The sequence below is a fragment of the Triturus cristatus genome, chromosome 5_1, assembly GCF_964204655.1.
Source record: "Triturus cristatus chromosome 5_1, aTriCri1.1, whole genome shotgun sequence".
In the NCBI taxonomy this organism is placed as follows: domain Eukaryota; kingdom Metazoa; phylum Chordata; class Amphibia; order Caudata; family Salamandridae; genus Triturus; species Triturus cristatus.
Window position 1 is genome coordinate 806684673 of NC_140587.1, and position 27926 is coordinate 806712598.

The window sequence follows — 27926 nt, forward strand, 5'->3', positions numbered from 1 at the left end:
AATAGCACACAAAAATGTTCTAAAAGCTATTTGAACGAAAAACTCAATGGTACATCACCTTTACAGAAAATATTTTTATTTACATAGTGAAATGTTAATCATCCAGTCTCATTTTGTAAAAAGTAAAAAATAAAAAGAAATTGAAAACAGTTGCTTTCTTGGATAAACAATACAAACAAGAACGATTTTATCACTAAATATTGCACAGTATAAAAGGAACAAACAAACATACAAAAAAAATCACATAGTTTTGGGAACCATCTCACATTATGCATCATCTACTAAGAAACAAAGGGAACAGAAACTTGTTTCTAAAGTAGTTCTAGGTTTATTATTCTTGGAACGACTACATCCTGTTTAAGACAGCCTAACAGGATGCCTCATTTCGGCAATCCCTTGTGCAAATAATAATAAAAAATAAAAAAAAGGTTGTATCAAATAATGGAATCAGTCTTTGAAATTGGCCAGACGACATACACGAAAGGATATCAGTGAGTTCTTGACCTGAGAGTCTCAGGCGACAAGTTTGGCCTGTAGTTCCATCTCTGCGGCTCTTTTGAGTGCAACGTCCACCAGCAGCTGAAAGCCACTGAAGTCCTGGTTGAGGTCTGGTGGGGTTGGGGGAGGAGTGTTAAAGAGTCCGCTTTGTGTGTGTGCCCCAAGTTCAGATTTACTGCTCTCCTCGTGGTACGAGAAGGAGGTTTCGTCGTCCGTGCAGCTGCTGTCTGTGTGCTCTTTGAGGTCTGTGGTTTGGTCCCGGTGAACAGGCTGGTAGAAGCGGAAGGGGACGTCGCCCAGGCCGGTGACCGTGGTGTGGCAAATCACAGACGGTCGGGCCAGGACAGAGGGCGGGGAAGGCTTGAGGGTCAGTGGTTTGCTGGAGATAAAGTAGGGCTCCGCAGCAGTGGAATGGAATGAGAGGTCGTCGAACGTCGACATGTAGCTCTTGGTCCCTGGGGGGGATTCCGCGTGGCCAGACTCGGAAACCTTACTGGCCCTCCGGGAAATGGTGAACTGGTGCGGGTCTTTGCCATCCTTCCGCAGCATGTCCGGCAGCAGCCTGCGGCGGGCGTTGATGAACCAGTTGCAGACCTGGAAACACAAAGACAAACAAATCTTTAGTCCTCCTGGTTTTACTCGCAGCAGTAGTCATTCAGAGACAGTCCCTTGAAGCGGCGGCGTTCTTGTGCCAAGAAGGGATGGCTCGCCGTTTCTGACACACCTAAACTGAACGCTCTGTTCTGCTGCCACACCACTCCTTCCTTCCCTTTCGTAAGAAGAGCCCGGGGCCACCAGAAACCACCCGCCATCCGCTGAAGGGCCCCTTTGTGTGCCTGCGCATGCATTAACCCATTTACTCTTTGTTTCGGCCTCTCCGGTGAAAGGCAGGGAAGTGTTTCCTCTTGCAAAAGCGCCTCCCAGCCCACACACGGCTCTAACTGATTTTCAATGTTCAACAGCCTGTGTCAACAGGCAGAACTTGAATTACCGAACTGAGATGTGTTCCTGTTCAAATAGCTAACTTATTTCATTGGCAAAGGGGCAGGAAGGAGTCAGGGCTCGGTGTTAGGTTTCGGAGAATGCTTTTTTCCCACCATCCCTGCACGACGATTAAAAACACGTAGGGGTGACATCGGAGGAATTCGCCCACAGACAGCGACGTGAGGTTATTAAAGCCGGCCTTTTCACTGATTATATGTTATTGGACTGAGTGAGCCGCCTGATTACGCGTCCCAGTGCACTCTGGAATCCACCCCTTTTCTTGAAGCTTTGTTTCCCAAAATAAGTTCTGACAGACGAGCCTGGCGCCTGCTTGCTTCGGCAGTGCAAGTGGCAAAAGGGTGACCTGACCACACCAGCCAGACGGCCACCCGGGCCTTGTGTGTTTTTTGAAGGCGCTGCCCCACCCATTTGCTGCACCACCATACTCTGTAAAATACATTTACTTTAAAAAGGACACCCACTGCAAAGAGTTGAATCTCAGAGAAGCCAACATTTAATGTTAACTAAAGTGGCAGGCAGCTAATTGGACTGCTTGGCACCCAGTGAATTCTGCAACCAGATGATGAATGTTGCATGAATGAAAAAAAACGTGTATCATCAATTTTGTGACAGTTCAGCATGTTTGCTTAAGTAAAGAAGGGCCTCACTAAAATTACAATTTCAGGGGAGCTGGGCCTACCATAACCTGCCCGTCAACTTTAACCATAACCAATATTCTCCTTTTGTGTTTGCGTGTATATGGGATAGGGGCCATACCCCAGGTGAGTGGAATGCATACACACCAACCAGACGATTGAGAAACCCAATTCTTGGCTATGAAGTGGCAGGACAGGACTTTCGGCCCCCTCGCCTAGGCTTTATATTGAAGGCTAGACTATCAAATCATAAATGATCTTTATTCGGTATCAGACAATAAAACCACACAACAAAATATGATAAAAACGGTCCTCACGGGCACATACCATATTAAACAATAACCTTATTTGAAAAGGAAGCCTGGGTGCAATGGCTCCATAGTCAGGCATACAAAACCAAGTGGAAAGGTCGCTCTAATTAACACAATTAATCACATCTGATAAACACATTAATAATACAGCAGGTGAGCAAAAAGATACAAAGTGCGTGGTGTCATAGATGGTATGCTGAAAACAGGATGATTGGTCGCAACTAGACCTGAGCCTGAAAGCAGATTTAAGAACATTTAGCACAGGACAGTGCTGCCCGTAAGCATTTGTGGAAAGATAAAAGCAGGTTGCACTTGCCAGAAACAAACTCACTCCACTTGACTCTTACATTTGTGAAACCGTGTTGGTGGGTAGGCGAGTATGCCGTAAGCCACACAAGAAACCTAATAAATGCAAACCGATTTTTTGAGGGTTTCAAAATCTTGCGGATGTGAACCCAAGCTTCCAACTGAACCTTTTGGTGAGGGGTGACTTTTAAGATCCGGTGTTAGAACTTTTACCCAAGTAAAATCGTTGACCCAGTGACACTTTATAGTCCAAGGATAGCTGAGGTTTTTTTGTGGAGGCTGAGTGACGGCTGCATGTGGGTGTGGTAGGTTGACCAGATTTTCAAAACCTAGACCAGTGCAGAACAGAGAACTGGTAGCAACTATGGATGCAGTCCTTGCCGACATAGGATTCTAAAAAACACAGAGCTCCCGAGACGTGGTTATATAGAAACTTCACTTCGAAACTTAACAGCGAGATACTGTAAATTCAAGATAGACAGTGTTATAGTAATTTCATAGGGAAGATGAAATTCCAATTTTGTAATCGTTTTCAAGTGTGTACATTAGGACACACACACACAAATGCGTCAATAGCCAGCTCAACGAAGACAGGGTTGCGCTAAGAACCTAGACCATGGAAGGGGATCAGGGAGTAATCTGTTGAGCTGTTAAAGCCATCTAAACCGACCTGTAGCTCGCATACTGCTAGTCATTTGTTTAGGTTTAGTTTAACACCACAGGAGTCTGCAAGGCCTACTCATGCAAATTCTTTACTCTTTCAAATACACATAGTGGGCTTTGGCTCCTCTCAGGATTGTTTTTGTGCAGGAAGGTGCCCCTTCCTGCACAAAAACAATCCTGTCTGCAAAGGAGGCCTCCTCGCACCATGGTGCAACGGAGGCTATTGTGCACCAGCGCAGGTGGAAAGGGTGGGAATGCACCGTATGTCATATATACAGTGCATTCCTGCCCTTTCGCTTTGGCGTAGGGCAGCGCATCAAAAAGATTTGCAGCGCTGCCTTACGCCAATTCCTCATAAATGAGGCCCCGAGTTACGAGGGCGAATAGGATTGCAGTCTGAGAGCTGCATCAGGCTGTGAACGGGGACCTGGGTGTTAAACTTGGAAATCTACATTTTTAAAGTTGAACCCGGCAAAAACCGAAATCCCAGCAATAGGATTTGATAGGATCAATCTTATCAACTCAAGAGAACAAAACTTTGGGCCTTGATGAAGCCCCCAGCCCAGTTTGCAAAGTTCAGAATATAGCGGCTAGTGACTCGGATTTAACATCAGACCCGCATGAGTCCCAATTTATGCTTTTTCCATCTGTGAATTCTCAGCAGTAATTCCTGAACTTAACACAAGGATTCTCACAATAAATACATTTATCCAATCTGGAAGGGATTATGGGAAAAACGTTTTTCTTGGAAAGTCCACACACAAATTTAACAAGTTGCAATTTATTATTTATTTATTACTGTGTTTTATAGAGCGCAAACTTGACCTGTTAAGAGTATCAGAGCGCTTTACAGGGAACATAGCATTATACAGAAAGGCATAGAATCACCAAGAGGTATAGGATACAAAAGAGATGTAATCTGAGGGGAGGCAATAGACAGACACAGATCAGGGCCATAGTGGTGGTTGAGGGCAAAGTTTAAACGAGGAATTTACTCATAAGGAAGGTCTTGGCGTCTTTTTTGAAGCGGGCCAGAGAAGGGATTTTTCTGATGTCAGGTGGGAGAGAGTTCCATATTCTTGGAGCGGCTCCATAGAAAGCCAGATTGTACTTTTTTTCCCCGAAAGCGTGCAGGTTGGAGCAAGAGGTCTCTGGCAGCCCAGGAGTTTCTGATTCCTCTGGAAATCACATGTTTCCGTGCAAGATATGCAGGGGAGTTGGAGTTTAAAGCCTATATATGCAAAACATAGCCCTCTCAACTCCTTTCAAGATGCTAGAAATTTGGCCATGTTTCAGGAAAGTGCACTGGCTTCCAGTAAGAAAAGTAATGCATTTTAAGGCAGCTTGTAGTTTTTTGTGCTTATCAAGGTTGTGACCCTAGCTTTCTCCCAACATAAATAAACAGATCAGCAAATATAATCCCAAGAAATAAACTTTTGATCATCTTCCACCAAAATGCTAAGAATTCGAAGATTCAAATTCTCAAAAATGGATAGAAGATAGTTCAGGGTAGCTGTTGCTCCACTGTGAACACCCTCCCCTCGGAAATGGGCTTGGCTTCCACTCTCCTAAACTTCTGTTAAAAAACAGGAAACCTGTTCTTTTAACAACTGAACATTTTTACTTGACTCATTTTTAATTTATCACTGGCAAAGAGCCTCCACAGCACCAAAAGATTCCTAGACAGTGATTAGTGTGCTCAACAAAAAAAAAACTTTAAACAATAATAATAGAAGAATGAAAGCTAAATAACTTCCTGGTGGTTTAAAGATTATGAATAAAGGGGCTGGTGCATGAAAATATTTAAAACGTCTCCCTAGTGGAAGATTTCCCTTAACACCGCCTTGCTCTGCGCACACCTTACTACAGCTGAGAGCTTAAAGAATTTCAGCAACTTGTAGAGTTCACAGAAATTCTCGAAGATACACTTTGTCCGTTTTTCTTTGTTCGATCAGATGAGTGGTCGCTAGGAAGGGGGTCTTACCCTCAATAAAAAGGTTGAGAGCTCACATTGGTGGAACTTCCACACGGTGGTGTGCTGCTGGGGAGGATGCTTTGAGTCAGAGGAAGTTGAAAATATAGCCTAAATTATAATTTGCAGGTCCTTTGGGGTGCCATGGCCAGTGCGGCCTGAGGGTCTCTGTCCTTCCATTTCTTGAGCCCCAGAGGAGCATGTACCATTGAACCAAATGTGCACCCAGGGCAGACCGGCAGCTCCACTCCTCCTACAACTGCTGTTAGTATGAGGGCTCAGCTAGAATTAGGAAACAGGCTGACGACAAGCGTGATGGTCCTGGCTTGGACTATCACTCCCTAAACAAGGTGAAGTACTTTTTGATACTACTGTATCACCCTCCTATGAAAAAAAACATCAGAAACAAAACAGTCCCTGGTACAGTGCAGCATTAAGTACTTTTATTACTGGAAAAAAACAAAATATTAATTTGGAGTGACCCGTTGGCCTTCTAGAGGGTCAAGCCCTACTTGCTATCGCAAGTAGATGGACTGGATGATTTTCCAAAGTGCGTATACAGCCAGTCCAGTGATGGGGAACATTACAGCTGGTCTGCACTGCATTTAGAATACCTTCAATCCCTTAGAGAGAAGAAAGTAGCCGCATGATGCTGTTACAGCAGTAGAGGGGGATAAAGTAAGCGTGGAGTTCTTCACCACTGTCAATGTAGCAACATCAGAGACAGGGGAAGCTGCCCAGCACAAGGGTTACTTACCCAAGACTCCTACCAAGCATGTGGGAGATTGTCAATTTCACAGCCTAGAAAATCAGGGTTTAAGTCCTAAAACTTGCTCTATGGTGTACAACGAATTTCTTCTAATATTAAACGATTTTCTTCTGTTTTTTAAGTAATATTTCTTCATATAGCCCCTTAACGGTCAATTCTAAAGATTTATTACACATGTTGTTTTGCTACTATATTTTTAGTAAGGTTGTTTTGAATTTTGCTTGGCAAAGCCAATACAGTATTGAGTAAAATAATGGATTGTATTCCAAAACAATACACTCTCTCATCATTTGGCTGTAACCGAGTTTTGGCATCAGAAACTCTGATGTACGCTCTGCTCATGAAGGGTTTGTTTTTCTCCCTGGAGCCTTTAATGTGTTATCCCAGTTCCAGTTCAGTATCACTTTATACTAACTTGAACCACTGTCTTTGTCCCCAGTTTACAGAGACATTTATTGTCTGCCACTTTGAAGAGCCTCTTGCTCCCATGAAGGAATCTTAATACTTTTTGGTTTGTCCAACCTATCAAAAAATATACTCAGACTGCAATGACTTAGAGTAAATCGCCACTCAATATAAACAGCACCTAGAAGTCCAAGCTCCTTCGGGTCAGTGACAATGGAATGTAAGTGTATGGCGTTTGCATAATGTTGCAGACAAATTACTGCAGCCTTAATCATGTTTTATGAAATGTTTGGCAGAGATAGCCTCTGAAGAAGTGGATAGTCGTTTAACAATATATACAGGGTTACGTTTACCAACCTAAGCATTTTGAGCAAGGAGGCCCTCAGGAAGCAAGTGTCAGTTAGACCATAAACCATATTGGTCAATGAAGACAACACAGGTCCAGGATGCACTCCACATATTCCTAATACGAGCACACTTGTGACTGTGGGACCAGAGAGAGAGACAGGAAGGGGAAAGCAGAAAGGGACAAACAAAAATGGCAGAAAAGCAAGAGACTGGAGAGAAAAAAGAACTACGATGTTAACCAAGGAAAGGCATTTGTGTTTTTGCAGAAAAAACAAGAGATGTAAAACAGAGAAGGAGACGGGGTAAAGGCGGAAGAGAGAAGTACATTTACATTTCAAACGGGATCATGGACACGTTTAAGATATTTTGTGGTACAAGGCTGGGACAGTGACACATATTGGATCACAATTCACCGTCGCTGCTATGTTGACGGTTGACCATGCCTTAACAGTAAACATTACAAGTTAATTCACATAAATACCTGTAGTGTGGAAAGCTGCGTTTGCTGTGACAGAAGTGCTTTTTCTTGCTCCGAGGGATATGCGTTGTATCTGTGGTCATATAGCCAGTCTCTTAGGATCTGCACAGACTCCTTTGGTAGGTTGCCTCGTCTTCGTCGCTTCCCCGAACAAGCCGTGGAGGACAGGTCAAGAGGAATATCCATACCGTCATCATCGTCTGTATCACTGCCCGATAAAGTCACTACATGTGAAGTAGAAAAGGGGGCATCAAACAGTGGCTAGATCTAGCACATTTCCCCAAACCACATTCTGTTTACAAAGCTTATGCTACTTCAGCGATTTAAGAAGACAGACCACTGATGCGAGTCCATTAAAAGTTCTACCTCACAAAGAGGGCTACTAATGAAGAGACATATGAACTTCTTCCACCTGCATTTTCAGTTAGAACTCCAACACACTGTTTAATCTAGACTAACACTTTGCTTTCATTGTGTGCAGCTGTATAAAAACAGGAAGGAGCAAGGGCCTAGCAAATTTCTACACCATAGATGGGTTCAAGAACAGGAAACATATCTCCTACAATTGTCAGACATGTATTATTTATTTTACTTCAAGAAACAGAAAAAAAAATAGGTCCTACAATCTTCATAAACAGACATGTATTATTTAGTTTACTTTCTCAATAGAGCGAACATAGTGATGAACACCAGAGCGCTTTGCATAGTCCGGGTAGATTATTAAAGAGTCAGGAATCCTGGAGCAATGAAGAGTGTAAAAATCCATAAAGACAGAGTTATGGTTATGCGTATCAAAAAAGATGGTTGTAGTAGTAGCACAATCTTCCTCCAGGTATAGAACAACAATTTGCAATGCAATAGGTCTCGCATTTACGAGAATTTGAGCTATTGGCATTGTAAATGACAATGCCTTTTATTTATGGGTTGTTTTTAAAACAGATAAATAAAAGGCATTGTCATTTACAATGCCAAAGCTTAAACTCCCGCAAATGCTAGACCTATTGCATTGCAAATGCGTTCGGCGCCCGAGCTATAAAAAATTTAAAAAGCATTAGGAGAGAGCGTGTCAAAGCTATTTGGGAAAATAGTGTTCGGAGGCTGTGATTAAAGCCTACAAAGTAACAACACACGTAACAGGGGTTGTCGCCATGGGAGGTTACAAAATGAGATAAGGCGGTGTGGGGACTACTAAGCCTATTGACCAACGAACAGCCACAGTTTACAATGACACAAGCCGATTAAAAATATGAGCAAAGTGGGCGGAGCTTCAAGTCCCTACCTGAATACAGCATGCCTCACAGGGCAGAGCATGCGCTGCCCAGGCTCGAACTACAAAGGATAGTTGCTCATCTAAGTAGAATAATTGGTTTGCCTACAGAAACTGCAAAGGAGTAAATATTAAAGAGATATCACATAGTCCCAGAGATTCCAGGCTTCAGAGTTCAAGTAAGGAGCCCTATAGTGCAATGTGCATTACGAAAACATGTTCGGGAGCAATAACTAACAAGTGTCTAGAGAAGACTGGAAAAGTTAACAGTCTGGGAAAGAAGAAGCGGGAGAAGGTGGTGCTGAGGAGGTGGGCAGTGCAATGCCAACTCAATGAAGGAGGAGGCATTATTCCATATGGCAGAGTGGAAGCAGACAGAAGAACCCTGCACATGTGACAGGACAGCTTGTTCAATTCTCGAGACACCTAAAGTTAAGAGAAAGACTCATCTGTCAGTGTTTGTGGGACAGGTGGTTCTTCAATCTCTTTTCAGAGGTTCTAATCGGATATCTTTGGGTATGCTGGTCTATATTTTTCAGGCAAACCCCAATTATGGCACGGGGAGGTCGGGAATAGTGAGCCGTTTCTAGGCACAGGCTGTGAAACTAGAAACCTCTCTGCGCTGTCCAGAAATTTTGAGCCAGGAGGCCGGTTTGAGATCAGATGGAGGGTAAAATGGCAGTTTGCTTAATCTGTCACTAACCAATTGCCCGCATATTTTAAACTAGAGCCATATAATAAAGCATTCAGCTCAGGGTCACTTGATTAGATGTCCAGTAGCAATTATTTAAAGGTCTAAGACACCCAAATTCCCAATACGCTGATAATGGTCATTTGTGCTTGTCCCGCTTTGAACCCTCTCTCGAAACTGCAACGGTACCCGTGAACTCACCCTCATTTGGTGGGTGTCACCATCTGTTCTGTAATATCCCCCCCTTCTAAAAGGCAACATGTCTCCAGGGACTTCCATTAGGCCACCCTCTTTGCAAACCTGCATCTCTCGCCCAAAACTGTATTTACTCCGTTTACTTTAATGAGAGCACCCTCTTAACCATTTGGCCTCACTCTCAACCGACATCCAACTGGTTCCAAGTCAACCAAATTTGAACAATCGTGCCCCTACAGTGGTCCTTTTTCATTAGTCGAAACCTGAAAGATGTCAATAAATCTGTTCAGCTCATATTTTGCTGTATAGGAAGTGAAAAGAGCACATATTAAGCGATGGCTCTGTTGAGCATTCCTGCATGTACCTTCTCTTGCACACGCACTCCCAAATGACATCACCTCACACGGTCTCACACGGTCATGTCAGCGGGAAGCGGCTGACCCTCTGCTACTCTCGACTCAACTTTTCCTGTGGTAACCGGAAGTGGCAGATTAAAGAAAGTTGCAGGTTTGTGGCGGCATAACCGAAATATGTATCATATGGGGCAATAAATAACAAGCTTTGCGAATGTGGAGCAAGGCTTCCTTCACGTTGACAAGGAAACATGCCCAGGGCTGTCAGGTGGAGGTGCAGAGGGAGGGGCGCCATTACGACACACACATGACTGGGAAGAACGAAATGCCATAGTTTGTGCCGTGCGGTTCCTGATTCAACATGTCCGGCGCGCTGCAACTTTACTACACGCATACTTCATAGGCTCATTTAGACACAACACTGGGATGTGCGGTCTGTTTGCTTTTTAAACCTTCCCTGAATTGGAGAGGCCCGAGGCTGTCTTGCAAAACAACTTCCTACAAAAGAAAATATGTAATTGAAGTGAATCGTACAGAAAAATGCTGGGACGCAAATGAATTCTCTTACGTCCACCAAGATCACTGAAGACAACCGTATTCAATATGGAGTTTTCACTTTTTTTGTTTTTACACTTCTTAAGTCGAAACGGGTTCTTATCTATGTGACGATTCCTACTCTGGGTCAGGCAGTGTACCAATGCAGCAGGCGGCCCTCCTGGTGGTGAGGGAGGAGGGGGTGCTTGTGAAGTTTATGCCAATAAACCCGATGACCCACAAGACTGCAGATGCACCACAATGTGCAAAGTGACAGAAGGCACTTCAATGGCAAGCCTGGACTTTAGGAGAGCAGCCACGCGGGTGTTCTGCCAGACAGAGAATTGAATAACTGCAGCCTGAATGAGTCAATATTACAAGCCCGGTTCAAGACAACAGAAGCGATTCATGCACAGCATGCACCAGCCAACGGCATGTCCGAGTTATCCACCTCAGACCTCAGGCGGAGTGGACTGCACAGACACAGATGGGTCGCTCTCCAAATGAAGCCAGGCCCTTTCAGCAACTGTTGCCTCCCCATAAAATACAGTGCAACATTCCTGGCTCGGGGCAGGGGCGGGCTATTGATCTATTTCAAAGATAAGAGCCACGTATCGGAGTTTATTCAGTGATGGGTGCTAAGGGGTGACAGGAACCCTTTCTTGCAAATGGGATTGCATGCTTACCAATCCGTTATCAGGTAATGCTGGTTTACAAAGTCTTCGATTTTACATCGCCTGGGTCAATTGGTTGTCTCATGAACTGTGCTCACGACTTACATTTCCTGCAAGCGCCTGGCTAGTGGATCTTTCTAAAGTTAAGAAGTTGTGGTGGAAAACAGGGATGAACTTGTTATGAAAAACTGACACACAAAAGGGAGAACAGCCACCTGATGGAAAAGTGTCAGACATTCATTTCACTTCATACCAGCTCGGTGGAACCCTACGACAATAAACGTGTGCCTAAAATTAAATTATGAGTGGACTCATCCTGGACCTCCCCAAACGAGCCGACATCGCCCCCCACCTGAGTGACCTCCACTGGCTCCCCATCCAGCAGAGATGCCAGTGCAAGGTCCTCTCACACACACACACATAAAGCCCTCCACGACCTGGGACATGCCACCATTAACCATCAACTGAACTTCCACCAATCCTGTAGACACATGCGCTCCTCTTCACTTGCCTTTGCGCACACACACCCCACATCCGTTGCAGCAGTGGACACTCCCTCTCCTACATCGCTGCCAAGATCTGGAACGACCTTCCCCTCCAGCTCCTTACACTCCCCTCGCTGGCAGACTTCAGAAAGAGACTTAAGACCTGGCTCTTTGACGGAGACACAACGCCCTGATACCCCTAGGAGTGACAGTGTTGCGCTCTACAAATGCTGTTTGAATGACTGACTTCATGTTATCTGCTGTGCATAGAAACGGATGATGGCCATCGGGTACTCAGAATAAACCCTATACCCACTATGTCTCGCTGTAGTCCGTTCTCCTGAAAACATTCTTGAACGGGCGAACCTAATGTTGAAACTACAATGCAAAAGATCGGTGCGTGCCTCTGAATACAATGACAAAAAGGCAGTATAGGAGGCATATCCCCTTGTTTTCCCGCACCCTCTGTAGAATGAGGGCCACATGGCTCTGCGGATCCCATTTTCTAGGCTGAGCCGAGAGGGCACAATCAGAGTAGTAAACCAGAGTGGCTTTATCAGCACTGAGTGTGTGTGGTGCAATGTCGCATGTCCCACCAACCATCCTCCCTAGTAACTTGTTGCTTAGAAATACCAAAGCTACAAAACGTCGCTCATAACCCTCCAAGCAAGGCCATACACAGACTGTACCAGATTTCTTTACAAGGGCTAAGGATTTGTAGCTGTGCCAACGCTTGCACAGGAAGGCAAAGACACTGAAAGATTGGCTATTACAGGAAGGAGATGATGCCACTGACACCTTTCAGGCCTGGTCTGGGACAAAAAATGCAGTCTCAATGCATTCGAAGACATTACCTTCACTATGGCTGTACTGGCATCTATACATAGTAAGAGACTCAAGCAGTGGGATTAGGAAGAAACCAAGATTGCTTCTTCTACATGCTAACCTTGCCAGGTTGCCGACGCGTCCCTTAACCAGCAGGTGGCCCAGCTTGCCGGCCCCCTACTACACTCCTCCTGGACCCTGCCATTGCATCCATGGCCACTCTGTACCAGTCAGAAGAGCTCTAGGGAGCCAGCTTGTCCCAAGGGAAGCTAATGCAGAGACTCAGACTGGGCCTAGAGACCTCCTCCCAGGATCCCCCAACTCTCATCCCAAAGTACTGTTCCAGTCACTGATAAGAGGTTCACAGGCAGAATTAACCCCATGGACACCTCACTGGACGAGTGCACCTCAAATGAGACGCTCTTGCGTTCTCGCTTCAAGTTCTCCACAACATGTCTCTCAGCCAACCTGTGCGCACTTGTGTTAATGGCAATACCTAGCATGTCCTAAAGGCACTGTTGTGTCATGGCGGCTTGTTAAAAACCAGACAAGAATTACCAGACCTGGGAGAGAGGGGGCACGCATAGTAAGGTCAAATAGACAAGTAGGTTTTAGCACCATCACAGCTCAAATAAAGAGCTTACTTCCGGTTAGACACCATAATCGTGCTGTGTGCCATGGGATAGCTTGACGAAAACATGCTGTGCAGCATAAGGTGGCTTAAATATGTCAACAAATCTGTATGCCACGTCTTCTGAATGTTGTTGCTGCAATCACAACTTGTCCTATCTCAGTTATGAGCAGTGGTGCTAGAACAATTTTCAGAGTGGGGGTGATATGGTCAATGTTACATCACTAAGTTCATAGGGATTGTCAAAAATACACGTGTCCCACATAGAACAAGTGTAGTAAATTATCCATGCCCATTAATGGTCAGGGTGTGGTATGTAGCTGGTGGTGCATTTTGGAGCACACTGTCACTGTATTTACGGACAGCACATTCTCTGTTGAATTGGCCATTAAGTTTGAAAAGACATCCAGTTTTACTGATAAACCAATATAGCGCCCACACGATAATATGAGAAAATCAGGTTTCAGCGAGTATTGTCATTTGCACATCATCAAGTAAAGTGTCTTGATTTGTTGTGATCCTATTAAACCTTTGTTTCCATCAAACTTCAGGATAAAACACAAAGCGCTTTGTTTTCCCTTAACTGCTGACATATTGTGAAATGTGTACAGTTTATGTATAGGTATCTAAAGTTTGCTGTGTCAGAAAAAATTACACCCTGCATCCTTTCCTCTCACACCAGCAAGATTGTCACAGTTAATTTTACAAAATTCTCTCACTCTGCAGTCAGAGACCAATCAGTGAGCTTCAATTTCTATGGTCAATAAAAAAGCAGCCATTTATTAGAAGACAGGGCTTGACATTTGACATCTGACTTTGAACGCACTGCAAATGTGACATGATAAAAACGAAATTTAAATGAAGTGTTATTGCTCATTCGTCTTCGGAACTGCAGCATGGTTATTTTAAGGGTGCGGCAGCACTCCCACCCTCTACCTCCAACGCCTATGGTTATGAGCAGGTCAAACTACCATATTCTTGTCTTTTTTGCATTTAGGTGCCATTTGCAGACAAACTTTTCCCATCTGGCATGGGCGAAATACTGGAGATCTGTACTGTCCACTCCCTGCCCCATTACACAGCCCTGCCCCCGAACATTCTCCACTCCCCACCAAAGTAAGCGTTGACCAGCTTTTCAGGGCAGGCAGGACAATTAGTGGGGCGTCTTGAAGTTAGCACTTTGCTTACATAGGTGCCATGTCTGTATGTGTAGGAGGAACCTGGACCTACTTTAAGAAAAAATTATCACCATGCACTGACACCTCATACATTGCTCCCAAATGGACAGACATTCAGTTATAAGAACTTATCACAAAAAGTGCACAAATTCAGCGCAGAAACGTGCAATAATGCACCTTAGTGCCACAACACATCCATCTTGTCTTCGCCTTTGGGCCAACACTGTGCACGCTGTTACTTGAAGGTCATACCTGCGACAGAAAAAACAAACCTGCAACTTCCCAAAGGGGCCACTTGCTAATTTACTACTTTATGTCCGTCTTGACACTTAACAGGAAGCACAGACCTCTGTTCTTAAGATCCTATGCTGTCACAGTGCAGTACAAATCTGTCCACGGCGTTATCCTCCCAGGAGCCCCTCCCATTTAACCATCATTTAATCCTTCCAGAAATGTCTGGAATCTTGGGAGCCATGCACGCATTCTATAGCCACCACCGGCCCCATGAGGCTTCAATTACCACAGTTCATCGGCCCTTTAGAAAAGGCCTTTCAAAAGAATTTTCCCATCCATTTTTTTTCTCAAATCCAGAAAGTTTTGAACCAGGAGAGAAAAGAGAGTCTAGGAAACGAAGTAAAATGTAATTAAAGAGCATTTATCTTCCAGGAGCATTCCAATTCCGCCGGCCCAGCATGCACCTTCTAGCTGTAGCGAGCACTTTCAGAAACAGTAATTAAATAGTTGAGGGTTTCAGCTGCCTAGTGAATCCCAGACCAGCAATCTCAGTGGTATGCGCTCATGTGTGAGGAAATCTGTGAGTCAACATGAGGTACTTGCTGCTAGACAGAGTTCTGTCAGGGGGCAGTCCAACTTTTGAAACTGGATTTCTCAGGCAAAATGGGTTTATTTATGTACTGTATTTTGGGGGCGGTTGGTCTGAACAAGGCCCAACTCTTAAAAGGTTTGCATTTGTTCACTCAGAAGCCCTTATACTAGTAGTTACAGATTATCTGGGGCCGTATTACATCGTGCAGACTTTTGTGGAGCCCCTTTTGTAATACTGATAGCACTGCCGCACATGTAGCGCCAGCACTAGCTTTAGAGGGTGTACGCTCAACCATGCACATGAGGGATCACTCCCATGCACATGAGCGAATAACTTTGCCTCTGCGCCAGCAACGGTTTAGGGAGAGGCAAACAGGCCAGATTGCCTCCGATTGTGTGCCACTGATTGTGTGTTTTCCTAATGCATCCCCCTGGCGGTGGCAAACGGGGTCCCATGGACACCCCCAGACATTCTCCTGCAGGCGGGCGCAGTCATTGATTGCAGCTGCTTTCAGGGGGATCTCTGGAACCTCTTTAAAGTGCAGGTGGATTGCCACCTGCACTATGAAATGCGGAGGCTAGTGAGCAGCACCTCCATCTTTCACTGAATGAGCCGCCGGGTTCATGGCTGCCATGTGCACAGCGCATTCATTGTAATAAGGCACACTGTTCCTGTTTGCGCTTGGTTCACCTGTTTAAAGGTGCACCTCTGCCTATAATATTGGGCCCAGGGGTCACATTACACATGGGGTGCCCAGTCTGTGTCATGGCACACCTTTCAAAAGGTGTGCCTGGCCCAGACAGGGATTGTGCACCCTATTATGGTGAATGAGCTGCACCCAGGGCAGCTGCAAACTCATGCTGTCCTGGAGGGTATCGTATTTAGTGAAATATGGAGTGGCGGCTGGCAAGCCACTGTGTGCTCCACAGTACAGGCGGCTGCTGCCCACGCCTTGAAGGGGGGACAGAAACCCTCCTGCAGAAGAGCGCAGGGAGTGACTGTAGGGTAATGTCTGAAAGGTCGCCGGTATCTAATTTCCCCAGTCCAGAGGGTCGCGCATAAGGGGTACATCAACAGTGCACCACCTTTTTGTGGTATACTGTCAGTGCGGCTCCGAAGGGTCCGTTTGCCTCTGCGCTGACAATCCTAATAGGGCATGGGCAATGAGGCAAAGTGATTCGCTCATTTGCATGGGACCGAGGGAACGCCTTCTTATAATAACGCTGGTGTTACATGTGCACCAGCACCTTGATACCAAAGTACCGTGGAGGCACAAAAAATGCATACACACATCTGTTGCACCCCCTAGGCATTCTGAATAAGACGATCCCTGGTGTTTGTATAGCACATGACGTGGCTACTGGAAGCTTGTACCTTGTCTGGTGGATTGTAAGCCAGAGCGAGCATGAGTGGTTGTTAGTTGTCGGAGTGAATGTTTTACAATGCGGAAGAACTGGAGAAAGTAGGTGAACGCGAGAGATGTGCTCCAATCATGTTAGGAAACCTGGTATTGCTATTCAGTGTGCAAGTGTTAGAAATGTGTGTTAGGTATTCTAGGTAGGCCATGTTTCACACTTAGTTCAATCAACTATATGTGAGGTCAATTTTAGGTCCAAGTAATTAACTGCAAAATCATCAGGCGCGTCATAGAGTGGTCATGGAGATACTACTGAAAGGGTGAAGGTGGGTGGTGTTAAATCAAAAATTCCAGGGTGGTCAAACTTTTACAGCTTTCCAGAATAGAGGCAGTTTCCCACCGTTTAAAGTGAAATAGTAAAGAATTCCACAGTTTGGGGGTCTGGATCGAGAACAAGGTGGGCTCCTTAAGTTGGGTAAACGATCGGAAATCATAATTGTTACATTGGCTGCCAGACAACATCTAGACCAGTATCCGTGCAGCTTCCCCCGTAGGAACAATGGACTGACTCCTTGAAGAGTTCGGCATTTAGAGCAGAGGGCCATGAAAGCAGTTTGCTGGATGGCAGTCAGCCGGTGGAGTGCTTACGCTGCAGAAGGTGTGGTCCCACTGTCAGGGGTATAGAAGAAATCTTGCACCTGAGCTCTGTAGCCTTTGGAGCCTGTTTAGAAGATATTCATGTGCATCGTTTACTGCAGAAGAGAGTACAAACGTTGTGGCGGCGTACTCTCTGAACATGAATCAAAGGAAAGAGACAACTAAGACGTCTGAAGTGGAAGGAAGACTTGACGACTCAGTTGATCTAGGGTGCCAAGAGAGATAGGAGTCGAAAAATTACTTGGAGGTGCTCCATAGGTGGAAGGGAAGTGCGGCAGGTGTAGCTATGTTGGGCAATGGAGGGCTAATTGCATGCCACAACTTTAATCTTTTTGGCATTTAGTTTTAGATGGTCAAAGTTGCCTAGTCAGTGACTGAAACAGTTACTAGATGCCTTACAAACTTTCTCTCAAAGTGATATTGGTGTGGTTTGCAAAATTAGAGCAATGAAATGTTGAGAGCTCCACTGAAGACAGTGGAGTTGGTCAGGGCTAATAATGGCTAGTATAGGCCTTCTGCCCGAACAGTCCAAGGTTTGTCTTTCCGTTTCTCCCTTTTTAACTTAGAACATTCTACCCTTAGTGGGTGGAATGTTACAATAGCTTTATAGCCCTTCAGTCTCGGGCTATACATGTTAAAGGCCCTCTCCCTCGTTATAGGCCCTCACCTGTGGCTCAGGCCTATAACTCTGGTTCAGGACTGGAGCCTATAAGTCTCTATTTAAACAGGGATGTCCAGCAGCACTAGACATGGTTGCTAAGAGGACTGGAATAAAAGTTGAACAGTAGCAGGCCTGCTGAAGTGCTACGGTGGACTACAGAAAGAACAGGGAAGAATTTAAGAGGTAATGGAGATTTGGTAGCAGGAAAGCTGGAGATGGAGGGTGGAATAATTTATGCTGTCAATGACTGGGGACACGTCCAGAAGGATATATGTGCCTGCTCCATTTTTGTCTTGTGGTCATCTTAGAGGGGCTATTCTAACCAGTCACATCGGGGATATAGGTTAAAAGGGTGATCGAGCTCGATGAACGCCGTGAGATTGAAACACGTCCTTCTTTCAAATCCCCCAGCCACGAGGCACTGGTCTGCGATGGGCTTACACATGTAGGAGTCAATGACATCAAGTTCACTGGGAAACACTCCATATTCGAATGACATATTGAGAGTGGTTATAACCAGTGTGGCAGCAGAGGTAGGGTGCAGGACTTCCTTAACAAGAGGTGGCGGTCGATATGAAGCACAGATTCAAACCTTTCACATATGGCCACAGAAGGTTGCCTCCACCACACGAAGCAGAAGGAGATGCATGCTGATCCCCCTTGGATTAAGAGCAAGCAGCAGTTTTACATTCTCAAAATGGGGGCGATTGACTAGTTAGCGAAGTACAAAGCAGAAAAACCTATAAATTAATAACATGGCCTCTGTTTGAAGAGTTACCTACATATGGCTGAATACTTACGTAGTGTAGTGTTCCTGAATGTGGAGAAAGGAGTTACAACTTTAAGGAGGGTTGATATCTTAGACACTAAAAACACTGACTCTGGTCAGTCAAGATCTCAGACCGCTCCGGAAACTGTAACCACCACGTGACCATGGAAATGGTAGAAGTACGCTATGCAAATGCTGGTAATTTATGACAAAAGGAAAACATGCGCTTCTTCAGGCGTCGACGCTGCGCGTGGCGTCTCTCGGCGCCTCCTCGCCTCAGCGGTGCGCGTGCTCTGACCGGTACAGAGTTGTGTGCACTAAACAACAAACTGGGCACAAAGGCCAAAAGCAACCGTTCAGCATCATAAGCTGAGGTGGAGGCTACTTTCTGTGTTTAAGTGCCAGCGCCGGGCAAGAGAGAGCGAGCCTGGGTGTCTAATACAGACCGCGGTCATAACACTGCAGTTTCGGCCCCCAGCACACCCCCCATTTGAGGCCAGGGTGAGCTCAGGTCTGCTGAAGCGCAGCCTGGGGAATTCCAAAGGGGAACATTTTGCCAAGAAAACGCACACATTCTGCCAACCATGAGGTAATCTAGCACAAGTCACGTGATCAAAGGGAAAGGTAAACGCGTTGTATCTCATGAATCACGATTTATTTGCAACGCGGATGTGGTGGTTTGTGTATGTTGGTTGGCAGTAACTCAATGAGCAAAAAGTCAACTTTAAGATAAACAGTCTGAAAATAACGTTAGATATTTTAAATATAAAAACAACATTTTTACATTAACAACCGAGTTCACATGAATATTGTTACACTTGGGTCACCGTTTACTGCAGAATGTTTTCAGCTAAAATATGTATGCCATTTTGGCGCATCTGCATAGTGGTACATTTCATTGTGTCTTTTCATAACCAGCACACGAGGTTATACCGTGCAGTGAGATCTTATAAATATATAGGCATTGCTGTTATGGGCCCAGTTATTTTCTCTCTATAAAGTGCTTGTAGCGTGGAATCTGTGACGTAGAAAACAAAGCTTGTCTATCTTTTTTTTTTAAATCAAATTATATAGGATTTCCAAGGGGATCATAATGGGATTTGACCTTTGCACCGTAGTTACAAATGTATGCTAGTGATTTATCAGTACACCTGAACGAAATGACATTTAATTGGCCCACGTTTATTTGCACTGGCATGACATGCATATATTTTTTTTCATGCATGACATATGGTCCTCTGCATGCTGGCCAGCTGTAGCTGTTTTGAAACCTGAAGTTAAATTCTGACAACAGGAAGAGGAAGGCGCGCAGCGGATTCCGCAGCATTACCCTCTACTGACAGTGACATCTCGCCATGACCCTGCTGGCATTCAGGGCGGTGCTCACACGAACGGCGCTCTGCTGTCACTACTTACCTGATTCTAATCTCCCCCTCCTACTTACGTCCTTGAAAAGGTGGCAACGTTTGGCTTGAAGGGGGAAGTTCTATCCACATGTTTTGGCGCATCAAAAGCCCTGCAGTACAAAAATCCCCGAACCATCCAGTCATTTTATTTCCCCAATGTAACTTGTCACATTAAATTTAACAGCTGAAAACTAACACTTGACAGCCATAACTGTTCTCCCTCCTTGTTCTGCTCTCACACATTTCAAGTACATACTCTTCTTAAAGTAGCTTCTGCATTTTTTAAACTTGAAAATTGTCATAGAATGACAAGAGTGAAAGAGAGCAGCTGTCAACTGTTATCTTTCAATTGTTGAAGTTGGGAAACAGTTACAGAAATGACACTGAAAAAGAAATGACTGGAGGATTATTGTTGTTTGTACTTCCGGTCATTCAATGCCCCAAAGATGTGTTGGGTGGATCTCCTCCCACCTTTAAGCCTCAGTTGGGGCACAGAAACTGCATAACTGGGCAGCAAACAACAGGTTTCTGGCTTTCTTACAAAAATAACTAATTTAGAATTAAAATCTAAGGCATTTTGGGGGCAGATTTACTACACAGCAAGACAATTTACAGTGCTGCGTTGCGTGACAGGGAGAGTGCAGGAATGCTCCATATATACTAAGATATGCCGCATTTCTGCTCTGTCCCTGATCTGGCACACTGAGTGCATCCTAGCACCAACGCAGGCACCCTTGATCCATGGTGCAAGGGCGCCAGTGTTACAGCCAGGATTGTTTTTTTGCAGGAAGAGACACCTTCCATTAAAACACTCATTTTAGGCGTTTTCCTCTTTCTATGTGTGTACACGTAAAAAGAAGAAAAACAACTGGAGAAATAAAAATATTTCTCCTTGCTACGCCTCACCTGGGAAGGCATAGCATTTTGACCCATACACGAGTACTACGGTTAGTAAATTTAGGAATGTGACAAAAACCATGGGTGAATGTGTCAACGCCCCCACTCCACCCATGGAATGCCTTCCCAAGGCAGAGTACCACAAGGCAGCAACTTGTGCTGCCTCACATTACTCCATATTTCCTATGCCACGCAAGGTGGCTCTGCGTGGCTGAGTAAATCTGACTTAAGCCCATGTGTTGCCCTGCTTCACCTTGTGTGACGCAATGGCAAAGTAAGAGATTAGTAAATCTGGCCCTTGGTTCACTTATGGAGTCCCTCAGGGCTCGTGCCCATCTCTTATTCTTTGCCCAGCATCTTTGCCAGACACTCAGAATCAGGAATTAGCCTTTGTAATCCAACAAACGATGGGCAATTCATCAATAGTTCGCTTAGATCATATAACAACGTATACTGGTAAAGCGCACGGCACTCAGAAGGGTATCTTGGCGCTGAATATCAGATGTTTTTTGTTACCCATCTCAATAGTAATCAATCATTTACCTTGGAAAGATGAACGGCTGAGTGGACACGCTGGGATTAGAACCTGCGACCATGAGGTCAAACACAGACCCCCTACAGTGAACACATGAATTAGTCCACTAAGCCACCAGAGTTGTCAATGGGGCTTTCGTATGACTGAAACTCCAAATACATTTCACTTTCCAGAAATATCCCTGCTGTGAGACTTATCAGCTGAGCTTGAATTAGGCAAAGACAGTTTTTTCCCCATACTTCCCACAATCAGACCATTAAAATAAGAAGGAAACGTAGTCACTGTATCTCCCTTGATACCAATATGGTGACTTACAGTAAACCCAAAACGTTGGGATCTTGTTTGAATGCACCCTTCAAATGAATCAAGTTACTTCTTCTGTAATACTTGAAACTCCATTGCTGAATTTGACACCTTTTAGAAGGCCATTGTGCAGCTGTGGCAAGAAACAGATAACCTACAGATATGGTTTTGACAGCACGAGCAATAGAGTTTCAAATGTCCAGGTTTGTCTACTGTTTTACTGCTTAGAACCTGACTGGTATGCCTGGACGGGAGCTTATCTAACATATCCTGGGAAATTGCACTAGTTACCTGTTAGTGGCATAATTACGCCACACCTTGCCAAATCAGGTATACAGTGACAATGACAATCAGCAACATGACTGAGATAATCCGGTTCTGCATAATGATGTATTTTATCTGCATTCCTAGTGCTTGGATGTACTCACCAGGCTTCTGTAGCACACAAACTGCTTTAAAAGACACCCCTTCTATCCTGCTGGTGGCCAGCAGGGCTCTGCTGAAAGTGCTTCCCTGTTGGGGATGTCAGCTAGAGTCTAATAGTCTTCACGGTTCTCCCGACAGTTGAGAGATGGCTTTTTAGGTCTCGTGCTAGCCAGGACCTCTGGATTTTTAGAAACATTATGTACAAAATACAAGTGTTTGGGGTTTTCAGCCAGACTTCTTCAGCCTTTGGTCTGTTGTGTCATTCACATGTTTCTTCTGCCCACCATAGCATACAGTGCCCACTCCACCACTGGCTTCCTTCTCAAGTGACAGGCAGCATTCTCTAGAACAGCTGCATGGAAAGTTGGCCCTCCAGTGCCTAGGAGTACCATGGTGGTTATGCTTTTGAGGCTATAAAGGCCAAGCAGTTCCCTCAACTAAAATGTTTTACAAACACCATGACGTACCAAGGCACTGACAGAGAGGCAGACAGTTCTGACCTTTTAGCATTGCCAGTGCCTGCTGAAAGCCAGGTTTTGCCACCCTCCCTGGCGAATTCAGTATATTTAATGTCCTGTAAGAACTTGTGAAGAAACATGCAAATTAGAGTGCCATCCCTCCTGAGCAAACAATGACGCTAGTTGTTAGGATTCTCACACCCTTTATGGTTCTTGGTTAGTAGGCCTCCCCAGGCCCCAGTCATGCTTTCCTACACCGCACAAGCTCTGCCGGGTAAATGACTGCAACGTCTCCTATGCCCTGCTGATACCATATCAATATTAAGATTTATCAGCACTGGCTGCAACCAAACTCCCTCCCCTCCATCCACAGCTCCCGTTGAGGCGAGTTTGAACTGTCCACCTAACGTTTCATTCTCATCGTTTCCCCAAAAATATGTACCTTTCCCTGAGGGTACCTTCAAAGTCATTTCTCCAGTCATGGAAATTTAACCAAAGTTACATTTGGACCAGCTTTTTTATAATGTCAGTGGAAGCCCTTTAGGAGGTCAGGAGACATGTACACACTGGCAAATATGTCCAGCCATTTTGGCAACAATATTAAATTCAGTTAATCTTAAAGATTTTGATTGAGGCGGTTCAAGTAAAAGTTGATTTGAAAAGCAGGGGTGGGGTCTCCTTGTAGACCAGGCACATAGGCCAAAACTTTAATGATGTGAAGAGATATGGCAACCAGGTATAAAGCAAAACGTGGGCGCACTGCACTCTTATTTGGGGGAAAGTATATAGCAAAAGAAGAGTATAAATGGTGCTCCAAGGAAAGGATTGGTTACCACCCACAATCCTACATGCCATGCCCTCCCAAAGAAGAGCAGAAATGTTAGATACTCAAATCCGAGCACTCCAAATAATCATATGTACAATAGAATCTTATTGGTTGTCCAAACTTGTGGCTGCATCTGCATACACCGTTTTGATCAGCCCTGAAGAAGTCGAGGTCTTAATGACCCAACGACGAAGCACGTGTTGGCTTTTTGTCTCTACCCTGTGGGGCAGATTTATGAGCCCCTTGCGCCACTTTTGCGTCACTTTTCCCATGTTAAAAGTGACGCAAAAGTGGCGCAAGGGGCTCATAAATCTGCCCCTGTGTATCCAACTGCTCCTCGCTCTGAACAACTGTACTGGATTGTCTGCTTTCTGAACACAAGTGGAAATAATAATCACTACAAACTTAATGTGAAGATTTGGACTACTATTTGGGCCTGAACTGAAGAACTTGTATTAAAATGGCCTACCAATAAAATACTATTGTACATTTCATTATTTGAGTGGTCGGTTTTGTATATCTAAAACGTTTAATGCGGAAATGGGGTGGGGGATTCTGTCATGAAATGGCTGGTCGAGCTTAGACATTCACTTTTAAATGCTTTCGGGTCGACTCCAAACAGGGGGCACAGCTGGACGATTGCTTCTGCGTGTGGGTGGAGCCCTCAAATGAAGGACTGTGCCTGTCAAACTGCAGCCCCACCGCCGAAACGCCTCAGAGTGGCCAGTTATGCGGGAGTTACTCGTGCCCCTTGCAGGGTGGTGAGGGATTGGTATGAGAACGCCAGGGGGTGCCAGGGACTTTCCGCCTTTTCTCACCTCAAGCTTAAAAAAAAAAAAAAAGCAGCTGAACCAGTTTCCTTTCTTGTCTCTTCCCCTGCGTGAACTCAACATCTTAAGTTCCCGCAGAAAAACAGAAATTTGCCGCTGCCTTGGAAAAAGAATCAAAGGGGTTTCAAATTACACAAAACAGGACTGATTTTGAAAAGAACCTTTTTTTCTACCTTCCACCACCTTGTGGGTGGGTGACTCCCACCACCTTTGTCAAGCACCAGTGGCTGACAAACCAGAACAAAAAGATCCGGTCTCACGCCCGGAGCCAAGGGGAGAAACGCAAGCCTTTGTCCCAGCGAGCGGGAGGAGGGGAGGAAAAGTTTCTGGCATCTGCGTGCTTTCTCGCCTCGTGTGTTCGGTCGGCGGCTGCTGCAGCAGCAGCACTGCCCCCTCCTGTCAGAGCCGAGCGCAGAACAACAGAGCACATGGCTGGCAGCACACAATGAGCCGCGTGCACACATGCCAACCTCTGGAGCACGCACGACGAGGGACACTGCCCGAGCACATGTGCGTCCGTGAAATGGGGTTGGGGTGCTTACATTTTACTCAGCCACCTCGCTGTTTTAAAAAGGGACAGCGTAAAAAGTTTAAAAAAATAAAAACAAACCGACTAGGCACACTGCCTTTTAAATAAAGTCGGTTTGTATTCGCGTTCGAGGACAAATGTTCACAAGATTTTGGACACGTGGTCACTTTCTCGACAGTCAGTGTCACTTAAACCCGCAAAGATATGTCGAGTTGGTGCTGGTTGGGCAGATTGTTTACTTGCTGCAACGTCCTTGCTGGTATGAAGTATGTGTTCCTTTATTTCCGATTGCTAATTGGTTTTATGTTTGTCAACTTATTACTTGCTCTCTACTAAAGTTTACTGGTGCCTTTGGGGCAACTCCGCGCTGAATAAAAACCGCTAAATAAACATTACTGAATGTGGGTTCTAACATCCGCCAAAATGCACTTGTTCTTTGCAAAGCGCCGTTTTGCTTTTAGGGGGGCGGGGGGGGCTGTGCGTCAGTGGGCTGTCGCACGAACCACAGAGGCAGTAAATGAAACAGACAGTTACCTTACCTTCTTTAACTTTAATTCCGAGAATGGAGCAAATGTTCCGTTTCTCGCTCACACCCACGTGTCAACTCTCAGCATGCGAAACTATGCATAAAAAGAATACTACGTTCAGTTATTAAAAAAAAAGTTGAAGGCAAGGCCGAGCCCCAGACAGCAGTTGGAAAACACATGACGCCTTCCCAGCCAGGAATGCCAGCGCTGCAGACAAAGAGCCCTGCACCGGGCTGTTGGGTTAGTACAGGACTTTAAACAAAAGAGCGCATTCAACAAGTTGACATAAGGTAAAAGAAGCGCCAAGTCGCGATACTAAGAGGTGGGATTCAGTAGACGAAAAGGGGTAAAGTGCATGAGGTAAGAAAACTAAAAGACAGTTTAAGAGGGAGGCAGTTGAACACGTTGTTTTTGACAGCGCGCCAGCAACATGGAAACGTGCAGGGGCACACAACAGGACGACTGTGGATGTTTTGTCTGAGCCCGAAACTCGCACACAGCAGCCCTTTGTGTAGCTTTTTCCACCGGCTGAAACCAAAAGCCTCTTGCCACGGTTCAGTCCACTTTTTTATTACCACAGCTTGCGCATCTTAAAGTTAACGAAACTTGTCACCGATTCCCATATGTTCTTTAGCCACTATGAACGCTCTGTGGCTTCCTGGCATAGTAACCAGCTTCGAACCCACTCCCTGGCACTCAAACTCAACTCACCTCGCTTAGCTTTCATCCTGCTCCGCACTTCAAAACTTTCCCCGGTCGGAAAGAACATAGAAGCAGCGCGGGCAAAGTTGGACGCGCTGAAATCCGCCTGGCTTTGGAGGGGTTTCGGTGCAGGCTTTTGGCGCAGATGCCCTCTGCCAGGTCTCTGGGGTGCCCTCCTGTCGGTGCGTGCTGCGCTTCAGTGCGGAGTCTCCTCTCAGGGCAGCACGTGTTGCCAACAGCACCCCTCGGTCTCAGCCGGAATCCCTGCCACTGTCCCCCCGGCTGTCAGAGGGAGGCACCGGTCTGGGGGCACAGGGACACGCAGCGCACACACCAGCCCCGAAGAGATGCCGCAGACGACTGCTGGCCACAGAGCCTCGCTGCCTGGTCCGCTTCCTGTGTTTCCTTTCTTCCTTCCCAGACAACCGTTTGATCATTAAACTGCGGCGAGGAGGGGCAGCTCCAGACTCCCGGGCTGCTTTTTTTTGTTTCCCTCTTGTTTGACAGCTGCCCTCTACTTCGCCTCCTTTCCCTGGCGCGGTGAAACCGGATGAGTGCGCCCACCCCCGGGAGGAGGGGAGAGCGCAGACAAGAAAGCGGAGGATGTTTCAGGCAGAAATGCAAAGAGAAAGGAAAAAAAAAAACTCTTCGGAGATTACCATGCCATTAAAAAGCCAGGTCACAAAGGAGGCGCCGGCGCCCCCACTCCACGGCGCTTCTTATTATTTTGATTCATTCTTTGTCACGGGGAGTGGTTGGGTAGTTTATGACTTGTTTGCGAAATCGCAGTGACAGAGAAAGCTCGGCTGTCACTTCTTCCCCACATGCTTCCCTTAAACTCGCAGAGTGACTGGCCACAATTTACAGAAGTTAAGGGTGCTAGTTTTCATCCTTTTTTATGCTCAGATCGGTGGAATCATATTTACCCAATAGATCACCACAATTTAACATCTTATTTTTGGGTTTCAAGCACCATTTATTTTTATGCTACAGACCGCACATTCACGTGCATTGCCTCGTGTTTTGTTATTATGAATCGCCACATGGCGCTAGAGGGCAGACCCCGAGGCTATTTTAGTAAAAGCCCAACGTAAATAAGACAGTTTACTACCATTGCTCGAGTACATGCTTACAAAAATGCATTTCATGGTCCTCGAAAATAAAAATCGATTAGCTGACACACTCTCGAATGCCCCTCACAAATCTTAAATACGTTTAACATATACGTGTATAAACACTGTATTTTGTCACCAAGAGTGGCGTTTATTCACATTAAATAAGACATACCACAGAGCATTAGGATTTAGGAGGCAATCCCGCTTTTTCCCAAAATATTACTGTTCCTTATTTTTTACTGTATTGCTCCAGAAATACCGACCACTTCAAGATTAGGCAATATTTAGCTGCACCTCTTGGGTGTGTAACCACCGCCCCCAAGTGACTGCGCGTCACTAGTACTCTTTTAATCCACCGTTTTTTTAGTCAACATGATTTTGCGTTCTGGGACTTGTAGTTCTAATATTTACTATTAGATATATGTGCTGAAAACTCACAGCAAGAAACGTACTTTTGTTGTCCTTTGTTGAGGCTCCAGTGCCTGGCAGCAAAAGGCTAACAAATCTCCGGACAGAACCTTTGCAATTGTTTGAGTTGGGGGGACTCTGTCAAAATTTGAAGCTGCTACTGACAGAAACCTAAGCAGCTCTTCCTATTTCCCCCCCAAAAATCTGACATTCAGCTGGAAACTGCCACGTTATGCAAAGTAGGCTGAGAGGGGGAGGGATGGGCCATTTAAACTTTAAAAATCAACATCGCCGCCCGTTGCACGCCCCTCCACATGGCTGCAGCTGCGCGCTGCACTCAGTGCTCGGTAACGTGGCTCAGCTGCTGCTGGTTTTCCCCTCACACTTCCTGTAGCCCGGGGGTAGCTTGGGTGGCTCATATCCGGTGCACTTAAACCCCTCTGACTCACTGGCTGAGCACACAACAAGCCA

At 45.5% G+C, this 27926-nt stretch overlaps 1 protein-coding gene and 1 long non-coding RNA gene across 2 annotated transcripts in view; one reads left to right on the top strand and one right to left on the bottom strand.

Moving 5' to 3' along the window:
* Positions 1-59: 59 nt before the first annotated feature.
* On the bottom strand, positions 60-27847 carry TGIF1 (TGFB induced factor homeobox 1). Its single transcript, XM_085605837.1, has 3 exons — positions 25942-27847; positions 7394-7614; positions 60-1092 (listed from the first exon to the last, which is right to left on the bottom strand). Exons 1-3 carry the CDS (start codon positions 25997-25999, stop codon positions 514-516), a joined length of 858 nt encoding a protein of 285 aa, XP_085461963.1. The 5' UTR covers positions 26000-27847; the 3' UTR covers positions 60-513.
* The window catches only part of LOC146831502 (uncharacterized), an 89435-nt gene continuing 86815 nt past the window's right edge, over positions 25307-27926 (top strand). The window contains exon 1 of the long non-coding RNA XR_014961583.1: positions 25307-25470. This is a non-coding gene — a long non-coding RNA (uncharacterized LOC146831502). The remainder of the gene's footprint in view (positions 25471-27926) is intronic.